The 21,167-nt window shown below is 38.5% G+C and overlaps 1 protein-coding gene across 2 annotated transcripts in view; it reads left to right on the top strand.

Moving 5' to 3' along the window:
• Positions 1-2,548: 2,548 nt before the first annotated feature.
• LOC127679379 (solute carrier organic anion transporter family member 1A6-like) overlaps positions 2,549-21,167 on the top strand; it is a 54,073-nt gene continuing 35,454 nt past the window's right edge. The window contains exons 1-3 of one of the 2 annotated variants that reach the window (XM_052175208.1): positions 2,549-2,567; positions 4,185-4,325; positions 5,369-5,501. In XM_052175208.1, coding sequence (XP_052031168.1) covers position 2,567; positions 4,185-4,325; positions 5,369-5,501 — 275 coding nt within the window. In that variant the 5' untranslated portion in view covers positions 2,549-2,566. Of the gene's footprint in view, positions 2,568-4,184; positions 4,326-5,368; positions 5,502-21,167 lie in introns of those variants that run through there. The other variant, XM_052175209.1, reaches the window with a different exon arrangement.

Raw genomic sequence — 21,167 nt, 5'->3', positions numbered from 1 at the left:
GAAAGGGGAACAAAATACCCACAGAAGGAGATACAGAAACAAAATGTAGAGCAGTGTCTGAGGGAAAGACGATGCAGAAACTACCCCACCTAGTGATCCATCCTATATACAGTAACAAAATCCAGATATTATTATAGATGTCCACAATTACTTGCTGGCTAGAGCTTGATATAGCTGTCAACTGGGAGGCTCTGATACTGCATGACAAATATAGAGGGGACACCCTTAGCCAGCCATTGAAGTGAGCACAGGGTCCCCAATGGGGGAGCTAGAGAAAAGACCCAAGGAGCTAAAGGGGTTTGCAGTGCCATAGGAGGAACAATGATATGAGCCACCCAGTACTCCCAGAGCTCCCAGGGACAAAACCATCAACCAGATAGAATACATGGTGGTACCCATGGCTCCAGGGGCATAGGCAGCAAAGGATGGCCTTGTTGGATATCAAAGGGAGGAGAGGCCCCTGGTCCTGGAAAGGCTTGATGCAGGATGCACCAGTGTAGCAGAATACCAGGACAGGGAAGCGGGAGGGGGTTGACTGGGGAAGAGGGGCAGGGGAGATGGCTTATGGGACTTTCAGGGAACCAGGAAAGGTGAAATCATTTGAAATGTAAATAAAGAATATATCTACTTAAAAAAAAACCCTCATAAATCTTGGAAAAGAACTACTAGGAACAAAGGTGCTCATGGAGAATACAGAATTAAAACAGGGAAAGAAGATAATAATCAGAACATACCATGTATATATGAAATCAGTAAAAAATATATTAAATCAACAAAAATTATTAAAGAAAAGAAGGAAGTTTCTCAAGGGGCTGGGGAGATGCCTTGATCAGTAAAGTACTTGCTTAGAAAACAGGAGGTCCTAAGTTCAGTCCTCAAGGCCTATATTTAAAACTGGGCATGGTGACATATAAATATAATTTCAGCATGGAGAGATGGAGTCTTGCAGATACATGTGGCTCACTGATGAGCCACCCTTACCTCCTGGATGAATTCCAGGCAGTTGAGAGACTCTGTTTTTGTTTGTTTGTTTGTTTGTTTGTTTGTTTTTGGTTTTTTTTTTAATACGTACAATTCTTGGGGTATTATACCTGAAATTGTCTTCTTTCTCTCCATGTACATATGCACACATAAAATCATCTCACACATATACCAAAAGAAAGAAAGAAAGAAAGAAAGAAAAAAAAAGAAAAGATGAAAGAACTTAAGAGAAAAAAGAAAACTACTATAGGAAGAATGGAATGACTACTCCAAAGGAGTTTGCTTCAGACTGAGGTAAAAAGTCAATCAGTAGGATTAGCTTCATGAATACAGATGTTAATGTAGCAGGACACCTGGATATGCATGACCACTGGATTCTTTTACTTCTGCAGAGAACTAAATACTTTAGAGAAAGAACTAAATAGGCTCATTAACTATTTATCTTTATTCTCCCAAACACAAAGAAAATAAATGATCTTCCCAATTCTGATTATTTTTGTAATTTGGTAGACCTTGGTTTTAAATAAAGCATCTAAATTATAAACTCAAGTGAAAATTATAAAATGTCAGTCACATCCTCCGAAACATGTACAATGGGAAGAGTGAACATATCCACAAACAGCATTAGAATTTAGAAGAGAAATGTCTAGAGATGGAATCATACTATGTTACAGATAAAGAGTACTTTTGAGGTGTGCTAAGGTTAGTACTCTCATTTCTAAATTAGTTTTTCTCTTTCTTTTTATTTTTTTAAGGATTTCGTTTTTTATTATTATTTGATATATTTTTATTTACATTTCAAATGATTTTCCCTTTTCTGGCCCCCCACTCCCTGAAAGTTCCATAACCCCCTTCCCTCCCCCTGTTCTCCCACCTACCCCTTCCCACTTCCCTGTTCTGGTTTTGCCCTATACTGCTACACTGAGTCTTTCCAGAACAAGGGGCCACTCCTCTGTTCTTCTTGTACCTCATCTGATGTGTGGATTATGTTTTGGGTATTCCAGTTTTCTAGGTTAATATCCACTTATTAGTGAGTGCATACCATGATTGATCTTTTGAGACTGGGTTACCTCACTTAGTATGATATTCTCCAGCTCCATCCATTTGCCTAAGAATTTCATGAATTCATTGTTTCTAATGGCTGAATAGTACTCCATTGTGTAGATATACCACATTTTTTGCATCCATTCTTCTGTTGAGGGATACCTGGGTTCTTTCCAGCTTCTGGCTATTATAAATAGGGCTGCTATGAACATAGTGGAGTATGTACCCTTATTACATGGTGGGGAATCCTCTGGGTATATGCCCAGGAGTGGTATAGCAGGATCTTCTGGAAGTGAGGTGCCCAGTTTTCTGAGGAACCACCAGACTGATTTCCAGAGTTGTTGTACCAATTTGCAACCCTACCAGCAGTGGAGGAGTGTTCCTCTTTCTCCACATCCTTGCCAACACCTGCTATCTCCTGAATTTTTAATCTTAGCCATTCTGACTGGTATAAGGTGGAATCTCAGGGTTGTTTTGATTTGCATTTCCCTAATGACTAATGAAGTTGAGCATTTTTTTAAGATGTTTCTCCATCATCCGAAGTTCTTCAGGTGAAAATTCTTTGTTTAACTCTGTACCCCATTTTTTAATAGGGTTATTTGGTTTTCTGGGGTCTAACTTCTTGAGTTCTTTGTATATATTGGATATTAGCCCTCTATCTGATATAGGGTTGGTGAAGATCTTTTCCCAGTTTGTTGGTTGCCAATTCGTCCTTTTGATGGTATCCTTTGCCTTACAGAATCTTTGTAATTTTATGAGGTCCCATTTGTCAATTCTTGATCTTAGAGCATACGCTATTGGTGAGCTGTTCAGAAACTTTTCCCCTGAACCGATGTCCTCAAGGGTCTTCCCCAGTTTCTTTTCTATTAGCTTCAGAGTGTCTGGCTTTATGAGTAGGTCCTTGATCCATTTGGAGTTGAGCTTAGTACAAGGAGGCAAGGTTGGATCAATTCACATTCTTCTGCATGCTGACCTCCAGTTGAACCAGCACCATTTGTTGAAAAGGCTATCTTTTTTTCCATTGGATGATTTCAGCCCCTTTGTCGAGGATCAAGTGGCCATAGGTGTGTGGGTTCATTTCTGGATCTTCAATCCTGTTCCATTGATCTGCATGCCTGTCACTGTACCAATACCATGCAGTTTTTAACGCTATTGCTCTGTAGTATTGCTTGAGGTCCAGGATACTGATTCCTCCAGAATTTCTTTTGTTGTTGAGAATAGTTTTAGCTATCCTGTTTTTCCTCTTTCTTTCATGTTTCTGCTTTGGTTCATTTATATTAATTGATACTTGTTACAGTAAACTTATAAGCATTAAATAAAAATCTCACATAGTAATGTTTGAATATAATCTGATAAGACAGTACAGAAACTTGGATGGTAAAATTTTCCATCAAGCAGCTGTTGGAAGATAAGTTAACAGAAACAGAAATCTCACTCACTACATCACTCCAAGTGAGTTAATTGGTCACAGGCAGGTAGTTGGAAGTGTTCTCTGTAAAGCTCTCATTTATCCTGCACCTGCGAGAACCCACAATGTTTTGCCCTGGTGTTCAATTACATGAACACTATTTTGACTGCTTAGACAAACTGTTACAGAGAATATTGTACAAGAGACAAAAGCATCCATAGATCACTTTGCTGTGACAATTGTGTCCTGTGTTGTGCTTGAGAATGCAGAAAAAGAACATAGTTTTGACCTGACCAAGGACAATCGGTGACCTGTTATTCTTGCAGACAAATCACAGTAGAGTTGCTGCAGAAATAATGCCTTGGTGTAATTCTGTTCTCTTTATTCTGTTGCTTAACAGGACAACACTTGTCCTGCAGGTAGCAGTATAGTGATGAAGACCCATCAATAGCTGTGTCTTACATGGAACAACTTTCTGTATGAACAAGGTACACTGTAAGAGAACAAAGCCTTAACTATCTACCAAATTTAGCAAATGATAACCAACTATTTTAACTGTGTGTCCAAAGTGCAGACATGGTGACACAGAGAGAAGAGATTACACATCGAAGATGCTTGGATGTTAAGGACTGTTTAAGTTGGATATAATAGTGCACCACATAGTAGAGGCTGTTTTGTCATTAAATGGCAGATATATAATTGGAAAACAAAGTTCTCTTTTCTGTTTTTCTTAATCTCTTTTCTTCCTAGGTGTTTTTGTTCGCGTTAACATGGGCATATATATCCAAGGCACTATCAGCAACTTACATGAATGCCATGCTTACCCAGATAGAGAGACAATTCAGTATTTCAACGTCTATAGTTGGGCTTATCAATGGGAGCTTTGAGATAGGTGAGTTCCTATGCTTACTTATTTTTATGTATTGGTATTTTCTCTGTTTCCTGCATTAGACTATAAAATGTGACTGAGTTTCATGCTTTTTGGAGTTACTTGAATAGCCTAGTTTGGTGTGAAGAAGGGTGGCATGATTCTGTTTCTCTGGGGGTGGCCATAGGTGAAGAACATTAATATCTAGTTCTATCATTTGGTAACTCAATGAGAAGCTAGTGCCTTTTCTTTGGCATTTCAGAAGGTCACTTTGGGACCTTTGAGAAACTGATGTTCCAAAGGAGAGAACAAATGTTTCTCTTCCTCCTACTGTATCTCTATCTGAGGGCAACAGCTTTTTGCTCTTAGTTCCTAGAAATGATGAAGAAAATTTCCTGTGTTTGAGTTGCGTCAGACACAATTCCTAAGAGTCAATGAACTTCAAATCCTGCTTTTGGCTGATAAACTGCAAGGCAATGAATATAGGAGGTGAACTTAGCATAATATGAGTTCTTTGTTTTCAAACAATAGGTATTTCAGACAAGATTTTGTGCATTCAGGGGTATAGCCATATAGTAGAAAGATGCAAAAAGAGTTCAAACAGTAGGTATTCTAGGACATTACATTCTGCATGATGGCCTCAGTGACAGAGATAGGTTGCAATAAGGAGACAGAAGGGACACATACCATTCAAAATATGGTGAAGTCTATTCTACTTAGCTAACTGTCTAAGGAGAGACAGCATTGGAAGAAATACAAAGTCGATATATCTTTCAAATACTTAAGATCATTTAGAGGTATGCTAAGTCATTAAAGAAGAATGTTGGATTTTTCTGATTTTTCCTTTATGTTCAATATGATCAGGGTCAATATTTTCATCATACTCAAATTATGTAGTTTGTAGATAATTTACTTATGTATTTGGTTCTTTTAACTCCCTTTTTCGTGACCTGTATTCTTAAGGTGTTTGCTAAACAATGAGCTCTAGAGTCTAAATGCTGGAGAGGCTGTTGACTAAGAGCTTCTGATACTTTACTAAAACAAACATTCTCATTCTCCTCTTTCAGGAAACCTTTTGTTGATTATATTTGTGAGTTATTTTGGAATAAAACTGCACAGACCTATCATGATTGGTGTTGGATGTGCAGTTATGGGCCTGGGGTGTTTCATAATATCACTACCTCATTTCCTCATGGGCAGGTGAGTATTCTAGTCATTGATGATATTTTAGATTCAACTTTAACCTACAGGAAATAAAGCTTAGAATTTCCTCTCTGGGAGGAGCAATGCCCCTTTAGCCACAGAGGGAAATTCCACAACCTTTTCCTTTTATCTTTGACTATAACCACATGGCAGAAGCTGCCAAGTTCTGCTGCGGGCTGGGGCTAGAAGATGACTGCCTCCTTCAATTAGATCTTCATCAGCTTTCTGCTTTTCATCTCACTGCCTAAACTTGTTGCTTTCTTCTGGATTATTTTCCCCTGAATTAATTTGAAATGGTTTCTCCAAATTATTTTTTAATTAATTATTTGATTTATTTACATTCCAAAGGTTGCCCTCTTTCTGGTCCCCCCTCCATAAGTTCTTCACCCCTCCCCCATCACCTTTGTTTCTGAGAGAGTGCTCCTCCATCCATCCATCCACTTCCACTTCATGCACTAGCACCCCACCCCTTCCCAGAGGCATCAAGTTCTACAGGATTAAGCCTATCCTTTCTCACTGAGGCCAGACAAGGCAATCCTCTGCTACATACATAGCAGGGTTCATGGACCAGCCCATGTATGCTCTTTGGTTGGTGGCTTAGTCTTTGAGTACTCAGTGGGATCAGGGTTAGTTGATACTGTTGTTCTTCCTATGGGGTTGCAAACCCTTTCAACTCCTTCAGTCCTTCCCCTAACGTTTCCATAGGGGTTCCGACCTTAGGTCAATGGATGTAAGTATCTACATCTGTCTCAGTCAGTTTCTGGTAGAGCCTCTCAAAGAACAGCCATGCTGGGCTCTTGTCTGCACATCATCAGTCATAGTGTGTGCGTTTGGTGCTTGTGCATGGGAGAGATCCCAAGTCGGGCTGGTCCCTGGACATCATTTCCTTCAGTTTCTGCTCCAGTTTTGTCCCTGCAATTCCTTTAGATAGGAATAATTCTAAGTCAAAAAATTTGAAGATGGGTGAGTGGACCCATGCTTCAAATAAGGGCCAACTGGAGGTTGTCTTTTAAGGTTCCATTTCCCACTCTTGGGCATTTCCTCTAAGGTCATTCCCATTGGCTCCTGGGAGCCTATTATATCACTAGTGTCCAGGACTTTCTAGAGGTTGCCCCTACACTTCACCCCACACCTCTGCATATTTCTATTCATTCTCCTGACCCTCTAGGCTTCTCTCTTGTCTTTCTCCCATTCCTGATCCTGTCCCCCCTTTCCCCTTTTTTCTTACTTCTCCCACCCAGGTTCCTACCACTTTCTGTCTCTCGTGATTATTTTGTTTCCTCTTCTCAGCAGGACTGAAACATCTTCTCTTGGCCTTTCCTTCTTGTTAAACAATTTACACTTTGTGGGTTATGGTCAGTGAGTTGTACCATGGGTATTGTGTCCCTTTTTGGCTAGCATCCTTTTATCAGTAAGTGTATACCATACATGTAATTTTGCCTCTAGGATATCTCACTCAAGACGATATTTTCTAGTTCCATCCATTTTCCTTCAAAATTGATGAGATCCTCATTTTTAAAGGCTGGGTAGTATTTCATTATGTAAATGAACCACATTTTTGCATCCATTTTTTCTTTTTTTGGGACATCTGGATTGTTTCCAGCTTCTGGTTATCACAAACAAGGCCACTATGAACATAGTGGAACACTTGCACCTGTAGCTTGGTGGAGCATTTTTTTTTAAATATAAGCCCAGGAGCAATATGCCTGCTTCTTTAGGTAGAAATATGTCCAATTTTCTGAAAAATATATAGATTGATTACTAGAGTGGTTGAACCAGTTTGCAATCCCACATCCTTATGAGCATGTGTTGACACTTGAGATTTTGATCTTAAACATTCTGACAAGTGTAAGGTGGAACTCCAGGGTTATTTTGATTTTTATTTCCCTAATGACTAAGGATGTTGAACATTTCTTTAAGTATTTCTCAGCCATTTGAGATTCCTTTGCTGAGGATTCTCTGTTTAGCTTGGTACACCATTTTTAAATTGGGTTACTTGGGTTTCTGGAGTCTAACTTCTTGAGTTCATTATAAATTCCTGATATTAGCCCTCTATTTAATGTAAGGTTAGTGAAGATCTTTTGCCAATCTGTAGGTTGCCATTTTGTCCTATTGACAGCGTCCTTTATCTTACAGAAAGAAGAATTTCAGTTTCATGAGGTTCTATTTGTTAATTGTTGATCTTAGAGCCTGAGCCATTAGTGTTCTCTCTAGGAAGTTTATACCTGTGCCAATGCATTTGAGGCTATTTTCCTTTTTCTCTTCTATTAGATTCAATGTATCTGGTTTTATGGGATATCCTTGATCCACTTGGACTTGAGCTTTGTGCAAGGTAGTAAATATGGATCAATGCAAATTTTCTACATGCAGACTACCAGTTAGGCCAGCACCATTTGTTGAAGATGCTTTCTTTTATAAACTGTATGGTATTGCTTCCTTGTCAAAGATCAAGTGTCCATAGGTGTGGGTTCTATGTAGGTGGATCAAAGTCCATATTTCTGGGTCTTCAGTTCTATTCCATTGATTAGCCTATCTGTTTCTGTACCAATATCACTATTACTCTGTAGTACAGCTTGAGGTCAGGGATGGTGTTTTCCCCAGAAGTTCTTTAATTGTTGAGAATTATTTTTCCTATCCTTGGTTTTTTTTGTTATTACATATGAAATTGAGAATTTATCTTTCCATGTATGTAGAGAATTGAGTTTGAATTTTGATGGGGATTTCATTGAATCTGTAGATAGCTTTTTGGTAAGATGGCCATTTTCACTATGTTAATCCTACTGACCCATGAGCATGGAAGATCTTTCCATCTTCTAAGTTCTTCTTTGATTTCTTTCTTCAGGAACAAGAAGTTCTTGTCATACAGATCTTCTAGTGCTTGGTTAGAATTACACTAAGATATTTTAAATTATTTGTGGCTATTATGAAGGATGTTTCCCTATCTTATTTCTTAGCCCATTTGTCATTTATATAAAAGAGGGTTGCTGATTCGTTTGAGTTAATTTTCTATCCAACCACTTTGCTGTAGCAGTTCTCTGGTAGAAATTTTATAGTCACTTATGTATACTATCATATCATCTGCAACTAGAGATACTTTGGGTTCTTCCTTTCCAATTTGTATCCCTCTCATCTCTTTTTGTTCTCCAATTGTTCTAGGCAGAATTTAAAGTAATATATTGAATAGATAGGTAGAGAGTGGGCAACCTCATCTGTCCATAATTTTAGCAGGATTTTTTTTCAAGTTACTCTCCATTTAATTTGATGTTGGCTGTTGGTTTAATGTATATTGCTTTTATTATGTTTAGATATGTGCCATGAATTCCTGATCTCTCCATTAATTTTAACATTTTGCAAAAGGCTTTTTCAACATCTAATGAAATCTTGAGTTTGTTAAATAGTGGATTACATTGAAAGATTTTCTTATATTTAGCCATCCCTGCATCCCTTGGATGAAGCTTTCATGATTATGGTCAATGCTTCAGTGATTTTTTTTTTTTTGATATCTCCTTGGATTTGGCTTGTGAGAATTTTCCTGAGTATTTTTGCATCAATATTCATAAGTGAAACTGGTCTGAAGTTTTCTTTCTTTGTTGGGTCCTTGTATGGTTTAGGTAGCAGAGTAACTGTGGCTTCATAGAATGAATCAGGTAGTGTTTCTTCTGTTTGTATTTTGTGGAAAGATTGAGGAGTATTGGTATAAGCTCTTCTTTGAAGGTCTGGTAGAATCTGCACAAAAACCATCTGACTCTGTATTTTATTTGGTTGGGAGGTTTTTAATGACTACTTCTATTTCCTTAGGGTTTATGGAGCTGTTTAGATAGTTTATCTGACCTTGATTTAAATTTGGTATGTGGTATCCATCTAGAAAACCATCCATTTCATCTAGATTTTCCAGTTTTGTAGAGTAGAGGCTCTTGTAGTAAGATATGATGAAGTTTTTTTTTTTTTATTTTCCTCAGTTTCTGTAGTTATATTTCCCTTTTCATATCTGATTTTTTGAATTTGGATGCTGTCTTTTTGCCCTTTAAGTTATGTTGGCTAAGTTTATATCAATCTTGATGATTTTCTCAAAGAACCATTTCTTAATTTTGTTGATTCTTTATGAAGAAATTTAGTGCTGTGAAACATCTTAGCTTTCATTGTGTCCCATACATTTGCCTATTCTGTACCTTCATTTTCTTTAAATGATAGAAAGCCTTTATGTTCCTTTTTTATTTCTTCCCTGACCTAGGTATCATTGAGTAGACAGTTGTTCAGTGTCTATGAGTATGTAGATTTTTTTTTGTTTTTGTTGTTATTGAAGTCCAGCCTTAGTCTGTGGTGATCTGATTGAATGCCTGTGATTATTTCAATTTTTTTAATGGGTTGAGGCTTTAAGTTAGATTACATGGTCAATTTTGAAGAAGACCCATCAGGTGCTGAGAAGGCACATTTTTTTTGTTTTGGGGTGAAATGTTCTGTAGATATCTGTAAAATCCATTTGGTTTGTAACTTCTATTAGTTTTACTGGATCTCTGTTCTTAGTATTTGTTTCTTTGGTGAGAGTGGGATGGTACCATTTCCTATTATAATTATATGTGGTCCAATGCATGTTTTGAGATTTAGTCAAGTTTCTTTTATGAATGTGGGTGCCCTTGCATTTGGAACAAGATGTTCACAACTGAGACTTGCTGGAGTTTTTTCTTTGATGAGTATGAAGTGTTCTTCCTTGTCTCTTATAATTACTGTTGGTTGAGAGTCCATTGTATTGGATATTAGTATGGCTACTCTAGCTTGTTTCTTGGGACTGTTTGCTTGGAAAGCTTTTTCTAGAGCTTCACTCTGAGATATTTTCTGTTTTTGTTTCTGAGGTGTGTTTCTTGTATGCAGAAAACTGAGTGATCCTGTTTGCATAGCCAGTCTGTTAGCCTGTGTCTTTTTATAAGTGATTGAGTCTGTTGGTGTTGAGTGATTGTTAGTTGCTGCTATCTTCATTGTTGAAGGTGGTATTATGTGTGTATGATTCTCTTCTTTTGGGTTTGTTGTGGGATGATTAATTTCTTATATTTTTTTGGGGGGGGTGTTGTTACCTTGTGTCTGTTAGAGTTTTCCTTCTAGTATCTTCTGTAAGGCTAGATTAGTAGAAAGATATTGTTTAAATTTGACTTTGTCATGGAATGCCTTGGGTTTTCCATTTATGGCAATTGAGAATTTTGCTGGGTATAGTAGCCTGGGCTGCCATTTGTGTTCTCTTAAGGTCTGCATGACATCTGACCAGGTTCTTCTGACTTTCTGAGTCTCAGTTGAGAAGTCTGGTGCAATTCTAATAGGTCTTCTGCCTTTATATGTTACTCAGTCTTTTCCCCTTACAGCTTTTGATATTCTTTATTTGTTCTATACATGGTAGTGCTTTTGATTATTGTGTGACTAGAGGATTTTCTTTTCTAGTCAAATCTATTTGTTGTGCGCTACTCTTCTTGTGCTTTAATGATCATTTCTTATTTTAGGTTAGGAATGTTTTCTTTATGATTTCTTTGATGTTTTCTCTCTCTTTGAATTGGCAATCTTCGCCCATTTCTATTCCTATTATTCTTAGGGTTGATCTTTTCATTGTGTCCCTAATTTCCTGAATGTTTTGGGGTAGGGTTTATACTTTGTATTTTCTTTGACTAATGTGTTTATATTGCCTATGGTTTTTTCTATGCCTGAGATTCTCTCTTCCATCTCTTGTATTCTGCTGGTGATGCTTACATCTGTAGCTCCTGATCTCTTTCCTAGTTTTCCCATCTGTCCTGACCTGCAGGACAGTCAACAGGGTCCCTGGAACCACCTAGGAAAAGGTGAGAGACAAGAGACAAGAAACAGACAGCAAGTCTGAATTCTGATCAAGCTGTCAAATTTTAATTTTCACACAAGGCATTATAAAGGCAAGCAAGCAGGTGTGGGGAGGGGTGAAGGGGGAAAGTCATTGTATTAGGGGAACAATTTCAGGGGGCTAGCATCATTCCTCAGGAACAGTTTCTCAGAATTGTCTCTTGGGATCTCAGGGAAGATTTGGCAGGTGCAGTAGGCATCATATTTTGATCATGAGGAGGTCAAGTGGAAAGGAGTTGCTATGGTAACATAACCACAGGTGAGCTTCCTATGTTCAAGTCCACTTGGGTGAGCTCTGTATGTACTGATCATCTAGCTTACTTGGCTAATCTTTAAACTAGTACATTTTCTTCTAAAAGCAGCCTAGAGAAAGCAGGCTAGAAATGGCTGAGAGGAGGGGGTTTCGAGATCTCATGAGAATGGCTCCTGTCACCCAACTCCAGGGCTGCCTCCAGTTGTGATTTCTTTATTGATTCTATTTCTATTTTTAGGTCTTGGGCAATTTTTATTCAATTCTTTTATCTGTATTATTATATTTTCCTGTATTTCTTTAAGGGATTTATTTGTTTCCTCTTTAAGGACTTCTATCGGTTTGCCTATGTTTTCCTGTATTTCCTTAAGGGAGTTACTTATATTCTTCTTAACAGCTCCAATCATCTTAATGAGACAGGATTTTAGGTCAGAATCTTTCTCTTCAGGTGTGTTAAGGTATCCAGGGCTCGGTGTGGTAGGAGAAATGGGTTTTGATGGTGCCAAATTTCATTGGCTTCTGTTTCTTATGTTATTATGCTTGCTTTTTTGCCATCTTGTTATATGTTGTGTTACCTGGCCTGGGTATCTCAGACTGGAGCAGTTCTTCTTGGGGGCAGGTAGAGCTGTGTGATCTGGGTTCTAGCAGGTATCCTGGGAGGCAGGCAATTTGGTTAGGGTAGGCTTCTTCTTTCCCTGGTTAGAGCAGACTGCTTGTATCCCGGGTTAGAGTAGTCCCCCTGTGTACCTAGTTAGGGCAGAGCTCCTAGGGAACAGGAAACCTCTGGTGTTAGGGGGCAGGGATCCTGCTCTGCTAAGGGCACAGGCAAAGGGTCAGACCAAAAGTCCAAGGCAACTCTTACAAAGATAATACCTTATTTGGGGCAGGGTCACAGTTTCAGAGGTTTAGTCCATTGTTATTATGGCAAGATGCATGGGGGCATACAGGCATACATGTTGATGGAGGAACCGAGAGTTCTGTATCTTGATCCATAGGTAGCAAAAGAAGATTGTGTTCCACATTGGACAGAGTTTAAGAGTTTATGAGACCTCAGAGCCCACTTCCACAGTGATATACATTATCCAACAAGGTCACATGTTCCAACATGACCACCCATCCTATCAGTGCCACTTCCCATGGCCAAGCATTCAACCATATGAATCTATGGGGACCATACCTATTCAGAACACAACCCCATCTCTTTGGTACATCCTGGGAGATTTAACTTTGTCATTTTGTCTCTTGAATAGGTTTGGCGCTCATGTTACTACTTTCTTTGTCACTATATTTTAAAGGATACCATGTACTACAAAGATCTCTTCTGAGAGAACATCTTGTTTTTTCCACGAGAGTTCAGTGTCTTTTTCTAGGCAACTCTTTCTTTATATCACCATTGTCCCTGGCTCTTTCAATTGTAGATTTTGTCTTTGAATTTATGTAATAGAGTATTCACATTATGGCCTTAGTTGTATATTCATATCAAAGAGAGAATAACAATAGAAAACTAACTAGAAATTCTGTTACAAGTACTGATTTAGTTAATGGAAGGTTTTGTATGTGTGTGTGTGTGTGCCAGGGACCAGCCTGGCTGGGAGGTGTTCTTGTTTTTTGTTGGTTCTTCTTGAAGCAGCAGAGGGGGAAGGGGAAAGAGAGTGAGTGTGTGTGTGGGGTAATCCTTGGTCTTAGGAAATTCTTGGGTAAGACTTTGTCTTATGAGATATTTAGGGTTGCTGTATGTACTGGCTGGTTTTGTGTGTCAATTTGACACAGGCTGGAGTTTTCACAGAGAAAGGAGCAACAGTTGGGGAAGTGCCTCCAGGAGATCCAGCTGTGGGGCATTTTCTCAATTAGTGATCAAGGAGGGAGGGCCCCTTGTGGGTGGTTCCATCTCTGGGCTGGTAGTCTTGGGTTCTATAAGAGAGCAGGCTGAGCAAGCCAGTAAGAAACATCCCTCCATGGCCTCTGCATCAGCTCCTGTATCCTGACCTGCTTGAGTTTCAGTCCTGACTTCCTTTGGTGATAAAGAGCAATTTGGAACTACAAGTTGAATAAACCCTTTCCTCCCCAACTTGCTTCTTGGTCATGATGTTTGTGCAGGAATAGAAACACTGACTAAGACACTGTAAAATAAAATGTTTGCTTATCTAAGTCTAAGTTACTATGTTAACCTGTGGCTGACTTGCCTTCTGTGTTCCTCTGAAGCCAGAGATTGCAGTCTCAGGCAGGTAGAACCTCATCCTAAAACTGCAGGAGATTAAGTAAAGGATTAGTTGCTAGAGTCTTTAGCCTATTGTCCTGATGTCTCTTGCTTGTTGGCCTAGGGGGAAGATTGGAGCAATTAACTTCTATTGATCCACGAGAATAAAACTTGGAGAAGGGAAAGCTTTTACATAAGTGAATATGCATAATCTCACATAAGTTCATACATAGCTTCATGCATGCAGAGTTCTCATTTACACATTTTCATACAAATTCAGTTGGTCCCAGCTTGCATGCATTCTCACAATTACATACTTACACACACACACACACACACACACACACACACACATGCATACATCTGAGTTACATACTTACACACACATCCATCTTTACATATAAAACAAAAGATCAAGCACCGGTGTAGAAAGAACTCACTCATTCTTGATGAAAAATGAGCTCCAATCTTTATTGCATAGAGAAAGAAAAAGCTTCCATCCTTTTAATGCTAAATGAATTAAAACCATGTTTGTAAGAAAAAAGCTTTGTTCCTTTTAATAAGACTAAACCTGTCTTGTCCTTGCCATGGGACCTGTTCTGTCCCATCATGGTAAGGAGAAGCCTGCCTGCTCCTTCTGCTCTCTGCAACATCTTCTTTTTCCCTCTTTCCCTCTGCATTCTGCACATAGCTATCTTAGTTTTTTTTTAATTATTATTTTTATATTACTTATGGTTTCTATGTTATTCCACTCTGCATTCTTCTTGTTCTCTTCTATCTAAAAACTTCTCTTCAGTTCAGTTCCTCTCTCAACTCTGTTCTTTTCACCTCTGATCCTCAGTTCTGACTCTTTGTCCTCCGCCCTTAAACATCTTTCAGAAAACATGATCACATGTTAAAAAGTTCTTCACAAGTTCACACAAAAGGTCAAATCATAAATTGAAATAGAAGTTTACAACAGAGAATGTTTACATGCTTATCAATTAGGAGTAATTATCTAGCTAAACATCTTAGTTCTACAGGTTTATTGAAAGTTTAAAAACAATAACTAAGTTATTAGTGAAGTTTTGTATAGATAAACCCAGTTAGTATTTTATTTTCTGTCCTAGCCCCTATAATAAATCCTAGTTCCCTTTTTATGACCTTTGATTAATTGTTTTACAACCTCTTGGAATGTGCTGAGTAGGAGAAAGTCTGGTTAACATCTAAGAGCAATTAAGTGGTGACACTTGGGAGACTGGCAGAGTTCTCATTGCAGTTTTGACTATTAGAAAAAGACCTAATAGGAGTCCCATTATAAAAGAGCTTAATAATCATAGATATAATTTTAGAAATTCTTATAGGATCATCATTAAAACTTAAGTCATCTATTTGTCTACATAGCATCACTATAAGACAGTACATTTTCATGGATCTGCAGAGATCTGCTCCAAAGTGGTGTGCTATTATTTATTGATTATTCTATATGTTTAATAATAACAGGAAAAACATATTAATAGCAGGAATCTTTCCTAAAATGACTCCCTCACAGCCTTGCTTAATGAGGGCTCAACTGTCACAGATTATATAATAATCTGAAGCAGGACATTTCAGGATGATCACCTGCTAGTATATTAACTTGTCCCATTATAGCTCCTGACATGTGTGTGTGTATGTGTGTGTACATTTTTATTTTTTTCATATTTATTCATTTTACACCTGATTCCTGCCCCACTTCTACTTCCCTAATCATCCAGTTCCTCACCCATCTCCCACTCCTCCTCTGAGAGGATGGAGGCTCCCCTGGTGATCTCCCTCTGGTGATCAAGCCTCTGCAGTGTTAGGCAAATCCTTTCTCATTGAGGCAAGACAAGGCAACCTAGTTATGGGAATGGATTTTACGGATAGGCAAGAGTTTTAGGGATGGCCTCCACTGCAGTTGTTGGGGAACACAAATGAAGACCTAGTTGCACATCTGCTACACATATGTGGTGGGTCTAGGTCTAGCCCATGTATGATATTTAGTTGGTGGTTCAGGTTCTGAGAGCCCCCAAGAGTTGAGGTTTATTGATTCTGTTGGTCTTTCTGTGGAGCTCCTATCCCCTTCTTGACCCTCAATCCTTCCCCCCCACCCCGACTCTTCAATAAGACTCCCCAAGCTTTGTCCAATGTTTGGCTGTGACTTTCTGCATCTGTTTCAGTTATCTGCTGGGTAGAGCCTCTCAGAGGATAGTTATGCTAGGCTCCTGTCTGCAAGCATAACAGAGTATCATTAGTAGTGTCAGGGATTGGTGCTTGTCCATGGGATGGATCTCAAGTTGGGCTAGTTATTGGCTGGCTATTCTTTCAGTCTCTGCTCCATCTTTGTCCCTGAATTTCTTGTATAAAGGGTAATTTTTGAGAAGGAAAATATTGTGGATGGGTTGGTAACCTTATCCCTTCACTAGGGATCCTGTCTGACTACAGGAGGTAGCCATTTCAGGTTCCATATTCCTATTGCTATCAGTCTAGCTAAATTTATCCCCATAGACTCCTGTTAGCCTACTCATCTAGGTCTATGGCATGTCCTAGAGATGACTCCCCTCCATCCAAGCCATCTGCAGATTTCCATACATTTTCCTGGACCTCTGGCTCTCCTGTATCTCCCCACACCTGATGCTGAACCTCCCCCATTTGCTCTCCATCGCCTCTCCCACACAGATTTCTTCGTCTATCTGCCTCTTATGACTATTTTATTACCCCTTTTAAATGAGATTCAAGCATCCTCACTTGGGCCATCTTTCTTGTTTAGCTTCTTTGGGTCTGGGGAGTGTAGTATGGATATCATTTACTTTATGGAAAATATCCACTTGTAAGTGAATATATACCTTGCATGTCTTTTTGACTCTGGGTTACCTCACTCAGGATATTTTCTAGTTTCGTCCATTTGCCTGCAAAAATCATTCTATCCTTGTATTTATTTAGCTAAGTAGTATTCCAGTGTATAAATGAGCCCCATTTTCTGTATCCACTCTTTAGTTGAGGGAGATAATGGGTTGTTTCCAGTTTCTGCCTATTACAAATAAAGCTGCTATGAACATCCTGGAGCCTGTGTTCTTGTGGGATGGTGGAACATCTTTGGGTATGTGCCCAGGAGCGGTATAGCTGGTTACTCTAGCAGAACTATTTTCAATTTTCTGAGAAACCTTCAGATTGATTTCCAGAGTTGGGATGTAAGTTTACTATCCCACCAGCAATGAATAAGTGTTCCCTTTCTTCACATCCTCACCAGCATGTGCTATTGCTTGAGTTTTTGATCTTAGCTGTTCTTATGGGTTTAAGATGATATCTCAGTCATTTTGATTTACATTTCCCTGAGGTGGTTTACAGTAGAAAGTTACCAGAGGATTGAGCAGGAACTGCATGATTTTGAGCTCTCTCCAAAGTGTGTTCAACTTGTAATTCTTGGAAAGGATTCTCTGCTTTTGTTAAGGAGGAAAAAGATCTACAGGCAGCCAGAAAAAAATGTGGATATCATCTTTTGTTATGGAGAATTTTAAAAGAAATCTAATAACCCTCCTTTCTGAGCTGTGTGTCTCAGTGTACAGTTTTGGATCTTCTTACACCTGTGAGCATTTCCACTTGAGAGATAGATGACAAGTCTGAGGATATAGGTGTTCTATATGTGTACTTAAACTCTCACTTTAGATTTTGTTTTGTGTACTCACACAGGCCCTGCATTGGGATTCTCTTCCTGCAGCTTTCAAGGGAGGCCTGGAACATAACCTGTTGTGCCTAGCATCATAATAGTTAGGCTTCCCTTAATTCCAGATTCAGTGGCCTTTCAAATATCCACAACCCAATCTCGAACTTTTACTGAGCTTAAGTTGACTACACTTTTAATCTGTTACTTACATTAAATTTTTTTTCTTTTTTTTAGCAATTTTGTTTGTGTATGTTGTAGTGAGGTTATGCTTTCATGTGAGGTTAGTCAACAACTCTCAGACGTCAATCTACTTTACCTTTCCTGTGACACCTGTGGTAGAATCTGTGTTGTCAGGCTTACATATAAGCATCTTTACCCACAGAGGTATCTGGTATCTCACAAGACTTAATTGTTTGTTTGTTTGTTTGTTTTGAACAGAGCCTCTGGTAGCTCAGGGTGGAAGGAAACTCAGTGTGTAGTTAAGGATATTTATGAACTTCTGATTCTTTTCTGTACAGAGCCATATTGGGGCAGTCTTGCACTTGGTCAGAGTTTGACTTTGGTCAAGGTTAACTTCTCCCAGTTAGCCAGGATCCTGCTCCACCTAGGGTGGAGCGCTCGTAGTAAAGGTTAAGTTCATTGTTCCTCCAGGTATAGGGATTCCTGAATTAAACAGGTGACCCACCCAGCTGCCGGAGCAGTCAAGACGAAGACCTCCAAGAGAAGCTAGACAACTTCCACCGGAACTCAGCCTGGAGTCTGGGGGGAAGGGTTTGCCCGAACTGTTAAAAGGTCTGGCGCCATTAAAGTTTACGGCTTTGATCAGTGAACATTGACTTGGCCGTACGTTCTTTTCGCCCCTCTTCCCTATAACCCCAAGATTCTCTCAACAGGTAACCCGGTTTACATGTGGCTGAGGGCAGCTACATATTGGCGCCCAACGTGGGGCGACCTGGCACGAGAGAATTTCTTGAGGTAGCCCTATCCAGCGAAGCTTCGCGGAAAAGGTGAAAATTAATGGTATCCGCACGGTAAGCAACATAGAGGTCAAAACTAGCGCTAGTGAATTCGTGTCTATTGTTGTGAGTGCAAGGAAGGGATACAGTTTTTCAAGCATACTGTGTGGACCCAGCGCAGGGACTGCTTGGGTTGATAAGATAGGGAAATATGGGGAAGGAATTTGGTAGGCATTTGCCCAAAGCTCGTAAGAGCTGATTTCGGCGAAAAGAAAGGGGTTTTTAAAAATAGGCATATGTCCACAGCTTCTAAGAGCTGTTTAAAGAGGAAAATGGATGCATTGCTTAACAAGCACGCTTAACTTTCTGTGTATCTTTCCGTGTTTGTCCCGGTGCACCGACTGTCTGTCTATGTGTATGTTTATGTCCTCTCTGTGTCTTTGTGTGAATGACTGTTTCATGTTAAAAAGAAAAAATTGGTAAAGATTACATCTGCTGGTAACCTCTTGAGCTAGCCACAGTTTGTGTGGGGATTGATTCAAAGCCACGCCGCGACAGCGCAGCTCACTCAAGAGGCAAACATGGCTGGGGAAAAAGCCGCTCTTAAAGCCCAGAAACCTCAAGATTTGGGAAGACCTTGGTTTGGCTTGTGAAATTCATGTAGTCGCTTTATACTTGTTTCTAATTGGTTTTAATGATATAAGGCTTTACATTTCTTGACTAAAGAGTTATAAATTAATTGGTTATTATGTAAAAGGTATAGTGTTATTAAGAAAAGGTTAGTTTAAAACTGGTGATTCAGTGTTAGAGCTATCTTAACTAACTACACGTGGCCTAACGCCACTCATGCCTTGTTCTTGTTTATAATTGGATTTAAAGGTATATTTTGCATGACTTGACTATAGAGTATTGGCTTAAGTCACTGGACATGATTTAAAAGGTATAATGTTATTAACAAATGTTAGGTGAAAGCTGGTAGTTTAGGGTAGTCGCCATTTTTAAACAAACATGTGGCATGACGATTAAGGCTGGTAGTTTAGGGTAGTCGCCATTTTGAACACCACGTGGCATGACGCAATCCAGGAAATACAGGCCTTTGGGACGCTCCTAAATTGGCATGGTGTTTCATGTGAATCTTGGCCTGGAGATTAGACTTAATGAAGATTAAGATTTAAAATATTGTCTCTTTAATAAGTTACACTGTTATACACTTGAACATAAGAACTGGCATACAAACCTTGTGCTGTAAATATGTGTTTGCCATTAATTTTAAAGAAAATAGATTGTTTAAAATTGAGATTTGCTTCCAAAATTACAATTGTGCTCTAATATTGCAAGAAAACATTGAGTTACAATAAAAATCAGTGTGTCATTGGCTACAGTTTTCAGTTTGCAGGCTCGTAATTGTTAACATTTTGTAATTAAGATAATTTTGAGAGTGATACAGCTATGGGTTTTAGAGGCCCATTGCCACTTTTCCACAAGTTTATAGGCTACAATGGTAGGAGCAAAATTTAACCCTCCAAGATTAAAAAGGATATCTCTGTAGAAATGTATTTGATATCAAGTAGGTTCCTTTGACCATGAAATTACAGGTTTCTTTTGTTTAATCCTGTCTTAGTTAAAAGGCTCAGGTCTAGTCCTTGCCAAGGACTAAAGGTAGATCCTAGGACAGAAAAAAAAATGTGTTTTGTCTCTGTTTCAATACTAGAAGTTAAGATCTTAAAATTTTCAGTGTATAATGTTCATAGAATGTTTGTTACAGGCCCTTGTTCCTATGGACTTTTAGAATTTTTAGGTAAATGGCTTTCAAAGGTTGTTAGGATATATTAATTGGCTTTATCTTATTTACCTCATTTTAAGCTTGCCACAGAAGGTCTTAAACCTCTGTTTTCAAGGTAGGAAACGTTTGTTCCTTGCTTCAAGCAACAATCAAATTTATTATTAATGGTTGGTTTAATAACTGTTATCCAAAAGATAATTTGTACTATCAGATCACATGTTTATTCCTTTAAGTTTCTCCCTGCTTCAACACAGATACCTGAATTGGGTGCTATAGCAGCTATTTTTAAGATGTTAAAGGTCAAGCTTTTAATAATAGTAGATATACATAGCTCATGGTTTATAATTGCTTAAAATTGGTCCATTTTTAATACTGCTAATTCTTAATTTCTACAGTTTATACAAATGTGATTCAAATTTCTAAGAACAAAGGATATGTTCTCTAAATGACTGTCCTTTAGGTATTTGAAATAATTTTATATTTTGTGCACATCAAATTATAAAGATTTGTTCTTGATGTCCTCAATTTCTACCTCTACCACGTAATGGTGTTAATCCTAGAGGACTTAGTTATTACAGATAAATGATATTCATATTTCTAATTTAAAAGATTAAAAAAATATGTACTTGTGACTAATGATTCATTTTTAGGCTGTCTAATTGCAACTGCTCTAACAGAAAAAGCAACTATATTTTATATAATTACATAGTTATTGCCTATGTTATGGTTTATACTTTGTGTTCCAACTTAAATTAATAAAACAATATCTTCTTGGAAGAAAGAAGAGAAGGGAAATTGTGTCCCTGTGCATATAATTTAAATTATGCTTGCATGTTTTAAAAAAAAAAAATTTTAAAATTTGGATGCCAAGAAACTCCTTGCTAAATGTATATGACATCTTGTAATTAGACATATTGATGTCTAGGTGAAATGAAGGAATTCACTTACTAACATATGCCA

The sequence above is a fragment of the Apodemus sylvaticus genome, chromosome 2, assembly GCF_947179515.1.
Source record: "Apodemus sylvaticus chromosome 2, mApoSyl1.1, whole genome shotgun sequence".
Taxonomy (NCBI): Eukaryota; Metazoa; Chordata; class Mammalia; order Rodentia; family Muridae; genus Apodemus; species Apodemus sylvaticus.
The sequence above is the reverse complement of the archived record's forward strand: the minus strand, read 5'-3'. Positions and strand labels throughout refer to the sequence as shown.